The 18,217-nt window shown below is 43.1% G+C and overlaps 1 protein-coding gene across 10 annotated transcripts in view; it reads left to right on the plus strand.

Moving 5' to 3' along the window:
* The window catches only part of chd9 (chromodomain helicase DNA binding protein 9), an 81,124-nt gene that overhangs the window by 57,534 nt on the left and 5,373 nt on the right, over positions 1-18,217 (plus strand). For 5 of the 10 annotated variants that reach the window (XM_042481379.2, XM_088080303.1, XM_088080337.1 and 2 more), the window contains 22 exons: positions 455-665; positions 2,924-3,119; positions 3,449-3,631; positions 4,715-4,900; positions 5,119-5,229; positions 5,384-5,583; positions 5,893-6,092; positions 6,642-6,801; positions 9,661-9,750; positions 10,467-10,570; positions 10,951-11,068; positions 11,178-11,235; positions 11,397-11,445; positions 11,660-11,903; positions 12,013-12,218; positions 13,091-13,966; positions 14,142-14,311; positions 14,500-14,730; positions 15,683-15,860; positions 17,031-17,179; positions 17,354-17,584; positions 17,796-17,945. In XM_042481379.2, coding sequence (XP_042337313.1) covers positions 455-665; positions 2,924-3,119; positions 3,449-3,631; positions 4,715-4,900; positions 5,119-5,229; positions 5,384-5,583; positions 5,893-6,092; positions 6,642-6,801; positions 9,661-9,750; positions 10,467-10,570; positions 10,951-11,068; positions 11,178-11,235; positions 11,397-11,445; positions 11,660-11,903; positions 12,013-12,218; positions 13,091-13,966; positions 14,142-14,311; positions 14,500-14,730; positions 15,683-15,860; positions 17,031-17,179; positions 17,354-17,584; positions 17,796-17,945 — 4,301 coding nt within the window. The remainder of the gene's footprint in view (positions 1-454; positions 666-2,923; positions 3,120-3,448; positions 3,632-4,714; positions 4,901-5,118; positions 5,230-5,383; positions 5,584-5,892; positions 6,093-6,641; positions 6,802-9,660; positions 9,751-10,466; positions 10,571-10,950; positions 11,069-11,177; positions 11,236-11,396; positions 11,446-11,659; positions 11,904-12,012; positions 12,219-13,090; positions 13,967-14,141; positions 14,312-14,499; positions 14,731-15,682; positions 15,861-17,030; positions 17,180-17,353; positions 17,585-17,795; positions 17,946-18,217) is intronic. The other 5 variants (XM_042481442.2, XM_042481636.2, XM_042481692.2 and 2 more) reach the window with 5 other exon arrangements.

The following is an 18,217-nucleotide window of genomic DNA, read 5'->3' on the forward strand; positions in this document are numbered from 1 at the left end:
TGTTGTTGGCTCAATGTTTAGATTTAGGTGCTCACTATAATTCGATACCTCAAGTGACTGCTACATCTGACTCTGCACACTGGTTATGTTGCCCTGAGACAGCCATGGAAACCTCAACAGACTGTAGAAATTACATATGCACTGAACTTGTCAAGTGTTTTGTTTTTGTTCCTTTTTTAATTAAACCACAGTGTCACTGATGCAAATCTACAGGGTCCTTTTTTAGTATATACTCCTAAAACTAGAATAAATACTTAATGTGTTTCACCGGGGAGATAGGAAAAGCATTTGTAAAAGGAGGGCTTTTGAAATTATCTTTTTGCACACCAGCACTGTGAATAAAGGATTGAACCTCTGATCTTCATGAATGGACATTAAGGGAAATAAAATCTTCATCTTGTAGAAATAAAATCATCATCATGTTGCCGATGTACCTGTGTCTTTGCTATGTCAGGGGCAGAAGAGAAGATCCTAGAAGACTTCAGGGAGGTGTATAGCCCCACTGCCATCGACTTTCACCTGCAGGCTATGGTGCAGTCTGCTGGGAAGCTGGTCCTTATTGACAAACTGCTGCCCAAGATGAAGGCTGGAGGGCACAAGGTGCTCATCTTCTCTCAAATGGTGCGCTGCCTGGACATCTTGGAAGACTACCTCATTCAGAGAAGGTAATGGAGACAGATGATGGACCATTTGTTAGTTCTAGCTTAGTCTACAGAATTCCTACAGAAATCTGAAAAAAGGGATTTTAATAATGTAAATCTCTTAAAGACATCAGGCGTTTCAGAAAACGTCGTGCGTTGCATAAACGACGAAAAAACAGCTTTAACAAGTTATTCAGACAGAATAAGCATACATCATATGAAACACCATGCACATAAAACACACTAAAACTGAAATTTGAAGTGGAAAGTATGTGTAGAAAAAATGATTTGTGTATTTGAGTTTCCTTTTTATAAAACTTTTCATTGTGCTGCTTAATAATATTAATTCACTTTTATCCTTTGGCCTCATTAGAGGCCAAAGGATAGGGATAACTAGTTATTACTCAAAGGAAGCACCAAATCATGTGCACATGGCATTTAGGACTTAGTGATATAGCTCACTGGGAATGCTTAGTAACTGCTACACATTCTGTAGAGGATGATCTGACTCCTATGGCTGCAGATGGTTCGGGACAGTATGTCTGTAGTTGTGTATATATAGTATTAGCATGCAATACATGACAGCCAGTTGGCAGTGGGGGTAGTTGGCAGCAGCAGCATAAATGATGGAGCCTAATATTTCATCACATCAAATGAGTCCAAACAACACATACACCCACCCACCCATACATGCATACATTTTTCCTATCCAGGGCCAAAAGGGCCAATAACATAGCACAGCATGCATTGTACACACACACACACACAAAATATACAAATATACATATATCATCTCAGCCCCACAAAGGCGACCCCCAAAAAAATTCACAGGATTTAAGGTATTTATTTGGGAATTATTTTTTTCTGTTGTCTCTGCAGAATATAGGATTTGTAGGCCTGTAATTGGAGTGAATGGGGAAAAAAAGCAAGCTCTTGTTTCCTCACCTCAGAGCACAGGAGCAGCTGATAAAGATGACATAAAGCTTCTAGGCTCTGCCCAGTATTACAGTGCTTTGAGAATCAAAGTGCCCCTACCTTGATTCCCTGTGTGTCTGTGTGTCTATGTGTGTCTCAGCAGTCGCTTAGGTAATGCCCAAAAGTCTCATAAAAAGCTGAAATGGAGTAAGTGCTCAGGAACATTTAGCAAGTCAATCATGGGGAAAGGTTTACAACCGGCCTTGAGGGTTATAGTTCAATGGTTTTTAAGGAATTTGATAATTACAGATAAGATTTTGGCTTTGTCTTTTTATTCTTACATCTTTGTCTCCCTACTCTCTCTCTCTCAAACTCAAATTCAAAACACCTTTCTTGGCATAAATGTTTGTTCCATTGTTGCCAAAGCAAAATAGCAGATTATTAAGTTATGACATACATTACAGAAATATATTTTAGACACACATTATATACATAATGTTTTAGTTACAAAGAAACATTTAGTGTAGCGCTTGTTTCTCTTTGTTTATGACAGTATTCCACATATTTTGTAGCAAAACTGCACACTGACCTTCCTCCCCACATAGATAAGGTAGTTTCTGAAGATTTGGCAAATGGATAAACCCAGGATATATGTCGTTCATTTTTTCCAAAGAAATGTTCTCTTAAATCGTTGTATTTGTCAGTGTATTAGGAAGTGAGATTCAGTCTCAGGCAAGATATCTCTCTCTCTCTCTCTCTCTCTCTCTCTCTCTCTCTCTCTCTCTCTCTCTCTCTCTCTCTCTCTCTCTCTCTCTCTCTCTCTCTCTCTCTCTTTCTTTCTTTCTTTCTCTCTGTCTCTGTCTGTCTTTCGTCTGGCTTCCCACCAGTAGCTGGAGCAAACCCTAAACCACTGTAAACATGTGAGGTGCTGCGCAACACAGACCTCAGACAGGGTTCAGCAGAAGGTTACAGAAGCCCTCAGGGCTCCACTACTTTAGACAAGCTTGAGTTTCTGTGGGGTTCTCCTGACTGGAAGTGGATTTCCCTGGGGAGGGCACAGGTCAGAGTGTGGGAGGGGATGAGAATGGACACAAGGATGAAAGAGCATAATCACTGCTTGTAGAAACCGTTTTATCTATCTATCCAAGATACAGTTTTACAGATAAGTGTAGAAGTGAAGCAAAATAAAAGCAGGTTTTGGAGCATATTTAAAGCCCTAGTCCATACAGTAAGTGCTAAGGCGGAGGTAGATCAGGTTAAAAATTGTTATATAAAGGTAAATTTTCTAAATATTTTGCAGAATAAGCCATGTATACAATGAGTTATTGCAATACGCATGCATCATGGGTTATTTTTTTGTGTTTGAGGTACTTGTATGAGCGAATAGATGGACGTGTACGTGGGAACCTGCGGCAGGCAGCTATCGACCGCTTCAGTAAGCCCGAATCAGAACGATTCGTTTTCCTTCTGTGCACAAGAGCGGGTGGCCTTGGAATCAACCTCACAGCAGCAGACACCTGCATCATCTTTGACTCAGACTGGAACCCACAGAACGACCTGCAGGTAAGACACAAACACACACAGAGACGCACTTAGCAGGAGGTACAACATACTGCAGTAGATTTGTGCCATAAATGTGCAGGCAGTAGAGACTTTTGGCACTCTGGTAGTTATCTCTTGTCTGATGTCTGTTCATATAAACACCTGCCAACAAGACTCATCACAAAGAAAAGTTCTCTACACTGTGTTCACTCAGAAAGCTGGGAGAATTTTATTCTAATTAAAAGATGCCATTGATTAAGTGACATTTGGGTCAATCTAAAGATAACAACACAAAAGCTCATATTTGTATGTGTAGCGCATTTTAATCTATTTGTCTCTGCCCTTCACAGGCCCAGGCTCGCTGCCACCGGATCGGTCAGAACAAGGCAGTGAAGGTGTACCGTCTGATCACCAGGAACTCATACGAGCGAGAAATGTTTGATCGCGCCAGCCTCAAGCTGGGCCTGGACAAAGCAGTGTTGCAGAGCATGAGTGGACGAGATAACAGCCTGGGAGGAGGCACCGGGGGAGGGGTAAATTTGAGAATTGTCCAAATGTTCTGGAATAGAAATGGGGAATTAAATTGTTTAGTCATGTAAATTATGTTGAGTTAATTTTCAAATAGAGGTGTTTGTTTTCAGACAGTGTGTGTGATAAAATACCATCCATTTCACAAGTTGACCTTGGCTTACACATTGCATTTTTCAGTTCAACCATCTCATCATAAAATTATTACACAAATGAGCAGAGAATGGAAAAAGCCTGGTGTGGCACTGTGCTAATCAGGGAGCAGTGATCACACCATTTTTTGTGACAAAACTCGACACTGTGTCACCCATCCATCCTAAAAAAGGGGAGAAATTTGGAACTTGATTCTAGCAAAGTATCATATCATTTACAGACATGTTTCTTACGCTCACTAAGTCAGACTTTTCTGTTGTCATCTTGTGAGAATGAGTGCAGTTATAAAAAATAAAAGACAAAAGATTTCTGCCAATTGTCTCTCCAACAATAACAGAAGTCAACAGTTTCTGATATCAGTCCTGAATGACATCAGAGGAACAGATGGCAGACAACAAGATGCCAAGTGAAGAAAAAGAACTGTTCACAAACCATAAAACTTGGAGCTCACTCTTGAAATTTCCACTTCAAGTGTAACCAATCCTATTAGACTCTAATCTTGTTGTGAGGGAGTGTGTCAACAGTGTGTGAAGTGTGTAGGTGGATGTTTTGCTGCAGTTGGTGTCCTCTGAGAATTATCAGAAGTATAAGGTGGTTGAGCTATTAGCAGGTCTCCACATCTGGTTTGACTGAGCGTATTTGCATAAACATAAACATCTGCTGGGGTTAGATACAGGCCTGCTGATGTTATGATTTTAATAATTCAACATGAGTGTGTTTGACTGTGTGTTGTTACTAACATGATTTTTGTTGTTGAGAGAATTAAAAGGTTTTATAGTTTTTTACGTTTGTGTTTTGCACTTGTAGTCTTATGTTCCATTTTGCAGCTCATATCCATTTCAGATTTAGTTTGGCCTTAATTATTTATCTGCATCATTTGTATGTACAATAGTCTCTTGACCCTAACTGTCTATCTCCTTCTCCTTCACTCTTAGGCAGTGCAGCAGCAGCTGTCTAAGAAGGAGATTGAAGATCTGCTGCGACGTGGTGCATATGGGGCCATCATGGATGAGGAGGATGAAGGGGCCAAATTTTGTGAGGAGGACATCGATCAGATTCTCCAGCGCAGGACGAAGACCATCACCATCGAGTCTGAAGGACGAGGATCCACTTTTGCTAAGGTGAATAAAATAGATAAATACAGCTGCTCTAACACAAGTGATGTAAATTGGAATGTTATCAACTGTTTTAACCTAGTCCTCAACATGTAATTTTAGACAGAAAATACAATGTACTCTAAAAAATATACAGCTCACTGCAAAACCTGGAGCAGCTAATGATGTACCATTCAGTGAATTGTAAATGTGATGTTTGACATAGTTCTCATGTCTATTTTCAGGCCAGTTTTGTGGCGTCCGGAAACCGCACAGACATCTCTCTGGATGACCCCAATTTCTGGGACAAATGGGCCAAAAAGGCTGACATTGATATGGAGATGGTCAACGGCAGAGTATGTACTTCACTACAAATAATACAATATACAGAAAGTAATTCTAAATGTTATGGCTGGACATCCAATAGTGTTGTTTTCCTCCTGTATCTGTGTTGTAGACATGGTAAGCCTTTTGCTCAAATTTTGTTCCCCTTCCATTTCCCCGCTACAGAACAGCTTGGTGATCGACACTCCTCGTGTCAGAAAGCAGACGAGGCCATTCAGTGCCACAAAGGATGAGTTGGCAGAGCTTTCAGAGGGCAACAGCGACAGTGATGACACCAAACCCAAGCTCAGGCGAAACCATGACCGCCTCAACAGCTATGGACGCACGGAGTGCTTCAGAGTAGAGAAAAACCTGCTTGTTTATGGGTAAGATGTTTATCCATTAAGTCATAGCAACTGTGTAGATCCTGACCATAGATAGGGACTGAACCAGAATGTTTAAACAGAAACAGAAACCTAAGCAAAAGAAAGATAAATCTAGCTTTTGTTTCATCCCAATATCCCCTACTGTGTAACTAATGTCAGTTATATAGAAATAAACGAGGCTGTCATCACTGAAAAATAGAGCCATATATAGATGTCAAGTTTCACAATAAAAATGTCTTCCAAGTAGACTTGACAAGTGACACTTTAATATTCTTCTTTAATATTTGGCTTTTCCATTTTGTGGTTCAGGTGGGGTCGTTGGAAGGATATTCTCAACCATGGGCGTTTTAAGAAGCAGCTGACTGAAAGGGATGTGGAGTCCATCTGCAGGGCCCTGCTGTCTTACTGTCTGGTCCATTACCGTGGAGATGACAAAATTAAAAGCTTCATGTGGGACCTGATCGCCCCAACTGAGGATGGACGCACCAAGGAGCTGCAGAATCACCTGGGTGAGTCTCAGACCTCCAGCCTACATTTAACTGGCCCTATCTGAACAGATAATGGCACCTGGAGAGGTTAGACGAGTTGGGATTTAGGAAACTATTTAAAGTTCCCATACTGCACTCTCAAACAAGCGGCAATCTTTTTGGCTAAAAAAAGGAAAGCAATGTCCAAAGTGCTTCAAACTGCAGTTCCCCTAACAGCCACTTGAGGCTGGCTCCAAGAGCAAGTCAATCCCCACAGACAACCATGTTAAAATGCCTAACTTTACAGCAGAAATAAACATGTTTACAGCCTGGTGCAAAGAACAGTTTTGGTCTCTATAGCTAGTTTCCCAGTTTATGACAACTGCATGGGTGTCGAATGTTTAATTTAAATGGCCCTTTTAAATTTTATCAAGGCTTGAAGTTCTGTCAGCGCCACCTTCTTGTCCCAAATGCAGTCAATTTTGGTTCCAAAAATTAATGATTGCAACAGCCAAAATGGCTAACTTGACGTCACGGTGGCAAGGTTCATTATTTTTAGTCTATGACTCTCAACCTCTCTTTTTCCTCCAGGTTTGTCAGCTCCAGTCCCTAGGGGCAGAAAGGGCAAGAAGATGAAGACTCAGTCTAGCTCTTTTGACATCCACAAAGCAGAGTGGCTGAGGAAACACAACCCAGAGCACATGCTTCAGGATGACGGCTACAAGAAACACCTCAAACACCACTGCAACAAGTAGGTGTTCCCCCAGATAAATATTCTTGATTATCTAAAATAATATTATTGGATGAAAGAGGCAGTCGTAATATCCTATATTCACACATTTAACTTGCTTATAGTGAACATGGTGACTAATAGTCCATGGTTGGTTGGTTTTATCTCTTGTGGGTTGAGAGTGTGCTTTTGTGTCTGTGTTTAAACCTTTATGCTGTTATAGCAACTGGCAGGCGGTCATTATTCTCCTCTAGCACCGATTGTATCAGTTTATATTTAATAGAATGAAGCCTAAGTATTTGAAAATACAATTTGCACGTGGCTCAAATTCTAACTGAGGCACCTCCAAGCCACAGTAATTAGGAGGCACTAAAACATCTATTTGAGCCGACAGTCGACTGATTCATTAACGGATGTGCATCACATTGAGACCAGCTGACTGATATGATTCTTAATGAGACTTCAGCCCAGCTAATGGCCGTCATAGATCTCTGTTATTTACAGACGGGGAAAGATGGCTGCTATCAAAACATGGGCCGCTGAGATATAAAGCCAAATAGATGGCTGCTTTCTTTTTAAAAGGGGGGCTTGTGTCTGTAGGGCTTTGGACGCAGAGCGCTGTGGCTTCCATAGAAAGTTCTCCATTGTTTGCCGGTCCAGTTGTGCTGAATCCAGGGATTGTCTGATATGTGACACGCCAGGCAAATGGGGACACACAGTCAGCAGGGTTTGCTGACTTCTGCTTTTTCACTCCGAGGACCTGGAATGTGACTGGTGGGGGTGGGTCGGGGGTTCACGGGCTTCCTTAACAGGGCCGTAAATTTAGGACTCCTACACAGACAGGGAAACTTTAAGAAGTAGCGGGAGATGATTCTGACAGTTTCCAAAAGTCTTGATAAGTGATAAAGACCATCATGCAAGAAAATCTGACCACTGTGGGTCATCATGTTGTGTGAATTTCTTGATCCTTGAGCAGTTTGTGTGTGCTTTTTGTTTTGAGGCACATAAAACTGTCACGATGTTTGTGTGTTTTGAGTCAGAATTGCACGTGTGACTCAGTATCTCCCCGTCGCGCAGGTTTTTTTGATGGATTGTTTTCTCTGAACAAACCATGAGGGATTCTTTTCATGCCACTCATGTCATGCATACTTGGCTTATTTGCTTCTGAGAGACTGTGCCGAGTTTCTCTGCAGCCACATTGAGTGAACCACATCACACACACACACACACACACACACACACACACACACACACACACACACACACATCGCCGCACACTGACTAACAAAGGCTTGAGAGTAGAGTGATGAAGGGCTGTGCTGACAGGCAGAGGAAGCAGCAGCTGCTCTTGGGCGGGTCCAGTCACACAGGAGGATGGAGGGTGGAGGAGGAAAAAGGGAGGAAGTTCAAGACTTTGATTTACCAGAGCTACAAGTCCAGACTGGTCACTGCAGGCATCCATCACTCTGACAGACAGACAGACCTGAGGGCTCTGCAGTTTTTTCTAGTCCTGTCAGTGAATCAGGGAAGGATTTGAGGCTCATTTATAACAATATTTAGCTGAATTACAGCATGAAAAATGATGGAATGCCTGACATGCTATATTTCAGCACTGCAGTCCACAACTCTTTCAGTGCTTTTGAAAGAGGAGCAGCAGTGTAGAGAAGCCTTGGCAGAAGAAGAAGCCACATGTTTACATAATATCATAGCTAAGTCAAGAAGTAGACTGTGTCAGCTTATCTAGAGAGATTGTTCACTTGCCTCTTGCTTTTTTTTTTTTGGAACTTTTAAACATCAGTAGTCTTGCAACAGGTGCTAGACAAGTGTGCACCATGCTACTAATAGTGAGGATTATCAGATGAATTTTGAGGTACTTGGCAAATGGTTCATTTTCCTTTTCTAATTTGTTTTGAACAAGTTGTGTTTGAATAGGGTTGTTTTAGGGGCTTTGTTCAGAAAAGACAGGTTTGTCAGTTTGGATGTTTCCTTAATTTCCCTGCTCATTTGGCTATGTCATTGGAGAATTGTGTATCCTCTGAGATGTAACCATTCTGTAAAGAGTAATTGTAGGACAGCTAATAACTCCACAGTAATAGCAATACCCCACAGAGTCTTTTGCTCTCATGCCAGAAATCCTTAAAACCTCCATGCTGCATTTTTTTTTGAACACCAAGCATTACACGAAAAATGATTTTGTGTTGAGACAAAATGATTACACAGAGCGCCTTTCTACATTAAGCAAAATCTCAAGGCATGCCAGACGTTACAGCCTGGCACACCAGCGCACCACAGTTCCCACCACTTCACCGTGTCTTTGCTCAAAGCCTGCTGGCTGCGATGTCTGATCATGCATCACAGAGCTAATGTCTCCCCTGTGAGTCAGCCTCTCGCTACCTTGTCAGCCTCGACTTCCCAGCCTTCATCTACTGCCAGAGCACGACCACATGACGACTGGAGAGAGACTGTTGTCTGTTCATTCAGTCCTTGGAGCCTGGCTGTGGAGCTGCCTGTGACTCCTTGTGTGGTCTATACACTAATGTCGACTTCAGACTATGATTTCCCACATTAATTGATTAGTGTGTATACCTTCCCTGTGAAAGGCCTGTACAGCTAATGATTTATAGCTGTACACACACACAGACAATCCCAGAATGCAGGCGTACATATTACACATAAATTAATTTGAGTGTATGCTGATTGTGTGATATGACAGGATGAAGACTACTCTGTCATTTTAGAATTACAGCTGAATTGTCACACATTTGACTCATTTGCATTGTGTTCAACAGGTTGCTGGGCGCGTGTGTGTGTTGGTTCTGCTCGCTCAGCGTTTGTGCATGGTCAGGGCTTTGTTGTGACCACTGGGTTTTCTCTGTGCAGGGTGCTGCTCAGGGTCAGAATGCTCTACTACCTGAAACAGGAGGTGATAGGAAGCCAGGCCCAGAGTGTGTTAGACGGCGCAGACTCCAGGTGAGACCTTACTTTACCTTACATATACTTCCTGCAATATGTTTCACGATTGTCAGCTTTTCAATCTACAACTTTGACTGTATCAGATTTTTGCAACACAAGCATATGACAGTAAATGGTACCTAACAGTCTGCCAAGTGTGGTTGTAGAATTCCTCACCTGCTTAGATAAAATGAGCCAGATTGATGATATACACAGAAGGTCAGATGGACTTAGAAGCTTCAGTACAACACGGCACACTCAGCAGAGTTATTCTTTGGCAACAGCAGAGTTTCCATATCAAGGTGAATCAGCTGCCTCAGATTTTCTTACTTGAGTGGCGAGTATGGCCATCAGCATATGGCATCAACCTGTTGAAGGAAGAAACAACTGATCAGCCAAAAGAGTAAGAAGGTTGCAGAGCTCCACCTGCTGGTGAAAGATAGACTGTTGTATTTCTGTTCTCAATTTTAAAGTGCTGTTGAAAATGGTTTATCAAATCGCTGTTAACAAGGAAATCACCAAAGAAAGTTAAAGGAGGCTTTTGTTATTTCACAATTCTCATTTTGCCATTTCACAATAAAAGCCCTTCATGGGGAGCAGTGTGTTGGGCCTCTTGAGTTAAAAGTATTTGCAAATTAATGCAAATGGGAGTAGAGTAAAAAAAGGAACTAAATGAATTAAATCAGTGAAGGCTTCCCTGCATAATATCCATCAAATGTCCTCCTCCTCTTTAGTGAGATAAAGATCTGGGTGCCAGACCCGGACCATTCAGAGCTTCCTGCCTTGTGGTGGGATGCCATCGCTGACAAGTGTCTGCTCTTGGGTGTCTTTAAGCATGGTAAGAAACCTCAGCTCTTTCTTTGACTTGTTTACTTGGATTAGGATTATCCGATAAGAAACTTGAGCTCTAGAGTCGAAATTAAGCTCAACTAGTCTCTACTTTACTCTTTAAAGCATCTGTGGTCATTTTACGGAAGGGGGAAAAGTCCATACCTAACATGAAAGTTATTACCAACAGCTCAGCACTGAAAGTTCTCCTAAGACTCTTTGTTTAAAAAAAAAGTTGGCTTCACTATTTTCAGTGTCTGTTTTCCACTCATACCAGGTGATTGTGGGAAATCATTCAGCTTGCGTATGTTGCCTGCTCCCTATCTAACAGTTTCCATGCATTACCCTTAGCTAACTTTGGCACTTGCTTATCCTCCTGTGCACTCGCAGGTTATGAGAAGTACAACACTGTGCGTGCAGACCCAACCCTGTGCTTCCTAGAGCGTGTGGGACGACCGGATGAGAAAGCCATTGCTGCTGAACAGAGAGGCAATGATTTCATGGATGGGTCGGTACAAACGTTATGTGGCCTTGCTTTAAGTTTTGACGTTTTTAAATGGTGTGTCAGCTTGGTAGTCAACTGCAAAATGACACAAACTTCATCTGTGTGTGTGTAGGGATGTTGATGATCCAGAGTACAAGCCTGCTCCAGCCCTGCTGAAGGACGACATGGAGGTAAGGACATGTGTGCTGATCTGACTGTTTTAGGAAATGATCCCCTCTGTATTTGAGCACATTTGTGACTAATAATAAAATCCATCACAGTCTGGTACCTTAGGATTCCTGGTTACAGTATGTGTTGTCCTGCCATAAACACACTCTGTCTTCTCATGCAGGATGACGCCTCCTCTCCTGGAGACTTAGTTGTCACTGACAGTGCTGGAGGTGAGTTTTAAAACGCTTGTAATCCACAGTGGATTATCAGTACGGTGATGATTATAAATGCAGGCTACCCACAAGCGGCAGAAATCTGGAAAAGTTGTGAAAATTAGTTAAGATGAAAATGGCACAACATGCCTCCTACAAAAAACCAAACACTGATATAATGGCACTCATATTTTGTGGATTTTAACACACTTTGTGTATTATTCTGATCCAGATGCTGTTCCAGTGACAGGTGAAACTTCCTACTGGCCCTCACCCTCAGTGCTAACAGCCAGGCTGAGGCGACTGATCACAGCCTCTCAGCGCTACACCAAGAGCCGGCAGATCCTCCAGATCCACCAGACTCAGACTCAGTCTCCATCGACCATGATACTGTCTGCTCCACTCTGTCCACTGCCCCCGACACTCAACGACACCCTCAACCCCAAGATGGTTGCAAAAATTGAACGTCAGCAAAGGTCAGAACACAAAAGAGGCCAATGTATTTTGGAGATTTTGATCAGTGAGAAAGAATTTCAGTTATTGTTGGAAATTTTTACTACAGGGTGTATTTTTCACTTCCCTTAGATGGACCAGGCGAGAAGAGGCTGACTTCTACCGCGTTGTCTCCACTTTTGGTGTTGTTTTCGACCCAAACCTCGGCCGGTTCGACTGGACCAAGTTCAGGGCCATGGCTCGGCTGCACAAGAAGACAGACGAGAGTCTGCAGAAATACCTGTGTGCTTTTACCGCCATGTGCCGTAGGGTGTGTCGCCTGCCACCAAAAGAGGGAGGTCAGAAGTTTACTTGCTTATTCCCATGTATAAACACACACACACACACACACACACACACACACACACACAGAGTGAAGAAGGCATGACAGTCACAAGATCATATCAACACTTTGTTATTTTAAGTCACCCAATATGCATACAAAGTGTGGCAGTGTGTTATACCCTGAGATCCCAATAAGAAATTATTCTTACCCAGTTGCATCTTTAATCTTTTTTTGGTAACAAATGAACTACTTATTTTAAATGTTAGATAAGTAGGGATATTGTGTCATATATTTGTCTAGAAATAGCTGGTGTCTATGCCATATTAGCATGAGGATGTTTTGGGTTTTTTAAAGATTATTTTTGGGGGCATTTTTCCCTTAATTGACAGGATAGCGTAAGATGGACAGGAAAGGTGGGAGAGAGAAGGGGGAATGACATGCAGCAAAGGGCCATAGGCCGGACTCAAACCCAGGATGCTGCAGAAGCCTCAGCCATATGGGGCGTACACTGTACCACTTGAGCTAGAGGTCGCCCAATCATGAGGATGTAATTATTGTTTAATTTGCCATGCCCCGATGTGACATATACACTTTTCTTAAGATGATGTCAGTAACATGGTTTCAGCTCACTGTAACATTTATTATGCTTACACCTGGCTATAAATGGTTTTATTCTGGAGAAAGAGGTCGGTAGCACCTAAATAAACACGCTGGCTCAGCAGTACTGAGGTAGAGGGGCTGATAAGGTTAATCATTAGTGGAAAGACAAACAGTGTCATGTTTAAACTTCAGACACAAACAGGTCTTTTGGGTTGTGCCTGTGAAGCAGCTTTTATTTCCTCTTATGCTCTCTCTCTCACACCTGCTTCTCCGTCTTTGTTCCAGACTCGGCGGTGGACCCGTCTCTGAACATCCAGCCCATCACAGAGGAGCGAGCGTCTCGTACGTTGTACAGAGTAGAGTTGCTTCGCCAGGTGCGGGAACAAGTCCTTCGCCATCAGTTACTCTATGAGCGCCTGCCGCTGTGCCAGATGAGCGCTGACTTACCTGTCTGGTGGGAGGCTGGTACCCATGACCGTGACCTGCTAATTGGAGCTGCAAAGCACGGTGTCAGCCGCACTGATTATCACATTTTGAGAGACCCTGAGCTCAGCTTCATGGCTGCCCAGCGCAACTACAGCCAGACAAAAGCTACGCAGCAGCAATCACGCACATCCACCCCACTTCTACACCCTCAGTGCCAGGCCACCAGCTCATTGCTGACAGGCTCTCCGCTGCCTCCACCTGCCCAAAGAGATGCAGAGCACAGCGGGGTTATACCCAAAGTGGAGCCAGCCTCTGAGGGGGAGGAGAGCCGGGAGAAGCAGGCGGAGAGCTGGAGCCCTCCTCGAGCACCAGCTACTCCCACAGGTCTGGAGGAGAAGCCGGTGTGTGAGACAAAAGACAGTGAGAGGCAGATGGTGGCGGCACGAACCAAACCGCTCACACCAAACTCCTCTGAGAGGAAACCTAAAAAGGCCAGCAAGAGGGGCCGCAGGGAGGCCAGGCGTGGCTCAGACTCCGACTCAGATGGCTCCTCCTCAAGCTCCTCATCACGTTCCTCTTCCTCCTCCTCCTCATCTTCTTCTTCCTCGTCACATTCCGGGTCCAGCTCTTCTTCCTCTTCATCGTCTTGTTCCTCTGGCTCTTCATCATCATCGTCCTCCTCTTCATCTTCTTCTGATGACAGTGACAGTGAGGGAGAGGAAGGGAAAAAGAAAGGTGAGTACCTTAAACCCAAAATGTTTCTACAGTGTATGTGTCAAAAAATTTATTTTGTGCAGAGCAAACACATTTTCATCGAATTACCAGCCAGCTAGATTGTTTTACATTAAAAATACTTTAAGGGTTTAGGTGTGTTTCTAATGTTTGTGTCTGTGTTCTGCAACATTCGTAGTAGCTGCAGCAACAAGTGTAAAGGGCTTTGATGAGGACAGTGTGGCGTCTCTGAGCACTACACAGGATGAAACGCAAGACACACATGCTGCCGAGAACGGCATCACCAACAACTCCTCACATCCTTTTCAGGGAGGAGGGTATATGCTCGCTGCATCCTACTGGCCAAAGGTGAACCACTGTACATGTGTGCAACTAAGTCACTGTTACTGGTACAAAACAGCATCATGTCTTACTCAGCTTCAACTCAGCTTCAACTCAAGTATGCAGCTCAGATTGAAAACTTGCAACATAGTTGTATGGAAAAGGGAAAAGAAACTGATACAGGAGTATGCTGATGGTCTGTGCTGTTTATTTAGGATCGTGTTATCATCAACCGCCTGGACAGCATCTGCCAGGCAGTGCTAAAGGGCAAGTGGCCTGGAACACGTCGCGTCTACGAGCCTGGAGGCGCAGTGGCCTCCTTCTACACCACCAAACTGCTGGACAACGCCAACAGCCTGTGCGAGGACCCCTCTGCCTCACCACAGGGGTCAAAGGTGACCAAGCATGTTGCAGAAAACAAGGAGTTCTCAGTAAAACTCAACGATGTATGTTGATTTCTCCCTTCCTCCCCACATCCTCCTCCTCCTTCGCTTCGCCCTAATCGTAGGACTCTACCACTTCCGCTGCCATGACCGGTGCTAGCTGCCGTGTTCAGCATGTTTCTCTGGTTTTCTTCCTTCTTTCCTTTGGGTATGATTAGTGGTTTTGACTGCCTGGCAGGAGGAGAGATTAATTTAATAGCAGCCTTCCTCTCTTTTCCCACACACTCAATTTGAATTGGGCTCTGAGGCTGTGATTACATGAGCACAAATCACTCAGTCATGAGAATATAATAAGGTTCAGTTTGAAGCCTCTCTAGACTGAAGGGGTCTTGCTTCTAATCTGATTGAAATGGAGACTTAGGCTGTGGGTGTTCTCTAATATGCTTCTAGGCAATGTGGCTATTAACTTGGCAGGCCTCTGACTTGCTTCCATTTATTCATCGCTTTTGTGTTGCTTGTTGATAAGGATCTTTTCCCAAATTGTATGGTTTTTACCATTGCAGACACCTGCTGTGTGTTACCTTTAAAATTGTCATATGCTGACAGCAGCTATCTCTTTGGCATGGCTTCCCACTACAGTTCAAACAATGAATAGCCTTTACCCACTGCCCTACTAGCCACCACCCTCTGTGTGTCCATGTGTCCCAATACTACTAACAAGAAAATACCTGAAAAATATTTGCTTTTATTGTAAGAAATCCTTATGAGATGATAATTAATTACATAAAGTAATATTCACCATCCCTATAACGAAATCGCATCAGAGATATGAAAAAAACTTAACAAATTTACTTCATGATCCTTAAATCACTTGATAGGTAAAACTGGAGGCACAGAAAGCTCCCAAAAGAAAAAGAGCTAAAGTTTCTCCTTGTTGATAGCTTTGTATGTTTTGCTTGTGGCTACAAATTTTCCAAGACATATCCAACACCTTTGTTTGTCTGTGTGTGCACAGCAGGAGGGAGGTCTGAAGTTGACCTTCCAGAAACAAGGTCTACCTCTGAAGAGGCCCCTGGAGTCGGAGGAGGGCCCCCAGGCCCAGCAGCAGTACCTGGCCCGTCTTCATGAGTTGCAAAGCGCCTCAGACACAGGCCTGGCTGACATCACCAAGCCTCAGTGCAGCTTCCAGACTGGTACGTTCATTTGACATACTGCAAATACCATTAGACTTGTGCATGCAGACAGCCAAATTAACAAAGAATTGACTGTGGTGGCAGAGAGCACAATGAATTGCACATCATTTTCGGACACTGTCTTCCCGATTTCAAGCTCTGATTAGCAAAAGATGTTGCACTATTGATATTTCAGCACAAACATGCTCATGAAGTTTGGCAGCTTGGTGCTATTTGCCCTTTTTTGCATATGATTGTAATTACACAGCAAAGTATTAATAAATGTTGCCTTTGCACCAAGAACACAGTAGGTAGATCAATGGCAGAGAGAAAGAATGATTGCCATTTTCAGATCATGGGCCCTTGATCTTGTCCGACAAAGTGGAGCGCCACTCCTCCAGACTTAAGGCAAGGAAATTAAACGTGGCCAAGAGAAACCGTATTTGGTATTGTCAGTAATGTCAGTAATGTTGATGTTTTCAAACACACTCCTTAAGACGGTAAAAGATGACCGGCTGGTTTGCGCTTTGGTTATCACCAACTCTCAGAAGACACTAGTATTGCACTGTAACTGTGTGTGTCTATCAGCGCTGATCTTTGTTAATTGGACTGTTTTTGCAATAAGGCTCAATTGCACAGAAAGGGGGCAATTTAGAACCAATTATATGCATATTACCTCATCTAAATATGTGCCGATAGCACAGGAGCACTGAGACACTATTTGCTTTGCTGTGCATTTAGGGGTGCATTTTACCCCTTTCAGGTGCTTTGAGCATCATAAGGTTTCTTTTTGTCTTATTTGTGCAGGTTTAGTGGCTGCAAAAGCTGCACAATCCTAATGTGAATTCATCCTAGAATTTTGTTGATGAGCCATCTTGTTATCCTGGTACACCACTAGATGGCAGCAAAGTATAGTTTTGGTGACTTGGATAACAGCATGGTCACTTTCCGTCTTCTGTAGCGCCACTGACTTTGTTTACACAGATATTTAGTTAGTAAAAAATGTGTCTTCAGTCAGAAATATATCATCCGAACATGTCATGAAATACAGTAACTAGAGGTCAAAATCCTGAATAGCTAAATTAATCTGAAAAGCGAATGTGGCAGACATTTTAAGACCATTTCCAGATAACCATTTCACTTTAAATCAGGCAACAGTAGTTCACAGCTAACAAGCTACTTCTTCTGCAGTGCCTTCAGCTCTTGCTGGTCAGATGAGGCTGAACGGAGTACTGGATGGCCAACCAGTGGTGAAGAAGCGGAGGGGAAGGAGGAAGAATGTGGAGGGGATGGACCTACTCTTCATGAACAGGAGTAGAGTCCCTGCTGTTCCTGATCAGGTAAGCAGCTATCTTAGGAGCTCATGTGACGTATATGTAATGTATAAGACAGCTTAGTGATTCAAATTTAATGCCAAGTTTTGTACAGATTACAATGTATGAATAGGTGTGCTATATTTGTTGAACTGATGTGTAAATAATGTCAAACACTGTTTTGTGCTAATGCATCTCCAGGTGCCTCCAGGGTGGGGTGGTATTGGCCAGGTGGGCATAGCTGCTGCCCCTGTGGCAGGCTACAGCCAGAGCTCCAGTCAGGTCCCTGCAGACACTGACACCAGGGTTCCTGTAATCAACCTCAAAGATGGCACCCGGCTTGCAGGAGACGACGCTCCCAGGAGGAAAGATCTAGAACAGTGGTTAACAGAGCACCCTGGCTTTGTGGCTGATACAGGAGCCTTTATCCCTGTGAGTCCATGTTTTTCTATCATGCACAAGGTATCTGTGGTGTTACAAGAGAGTTGTATGCAGTTGTATGTTTCAGACATATGTGAAAAATGCTGAGATTAGTGGAATAAATATACTCTACAGAACATTACTGTTACATAAGTTCACTTACCCAAATTAGCTTGTGCAGAAAAGTTGCTCAACATGACTATTTTCCCCTTTTCATGCACAGGGGGTAAATAAGATGCAAATGCAGTTCCACTTCCAGGACGGCCGGCCCAAGCAGAAGAGGCACCGCTGCAGGAATCCCAACAAGATTGATGTCAACAGCCTGACCGGAGAGGAAAGGGTCCAGATAATCAACAGGAGAAACGCTCGCAAGGTCAGTTTGTATGTGGTTTTGTAGGGGAAAAATGGCTTAAAACATAGCAATTCTAATTATCCCCACAAATTATGACATTGATGGCCAATAATTCATCTTTCAAAAACTGGGTTGTCACTCAAAATGATTATGTTGGACATTCCCTTACTTTTACATTGTCCAAATGTTGGACATTTCTTACTATAATAAAAATGAGATATTACTACTAAATGACATGCTATAGTATGATGTTTTTCATGGTGTTTTGGACAATATGGTATAGTTCGACTTTT

The sequence above is a fragment of the Plectropomus leopardus genome, chromosome 1 (assembly GCF_026936395.1).
Source record: "Plectropomus leopardus strain MGB_pleo_1.0 chromosome 1, ASM2693639v1, whole genome shotgun sequence".
Classification (NCBI taxonomy): domain Eukaryota; kingdom Metazoa; phylum Chordata; class Actinopteri; order Perciformes; family Serranidae; genus Plectropomus; species Plectropomus leopardus.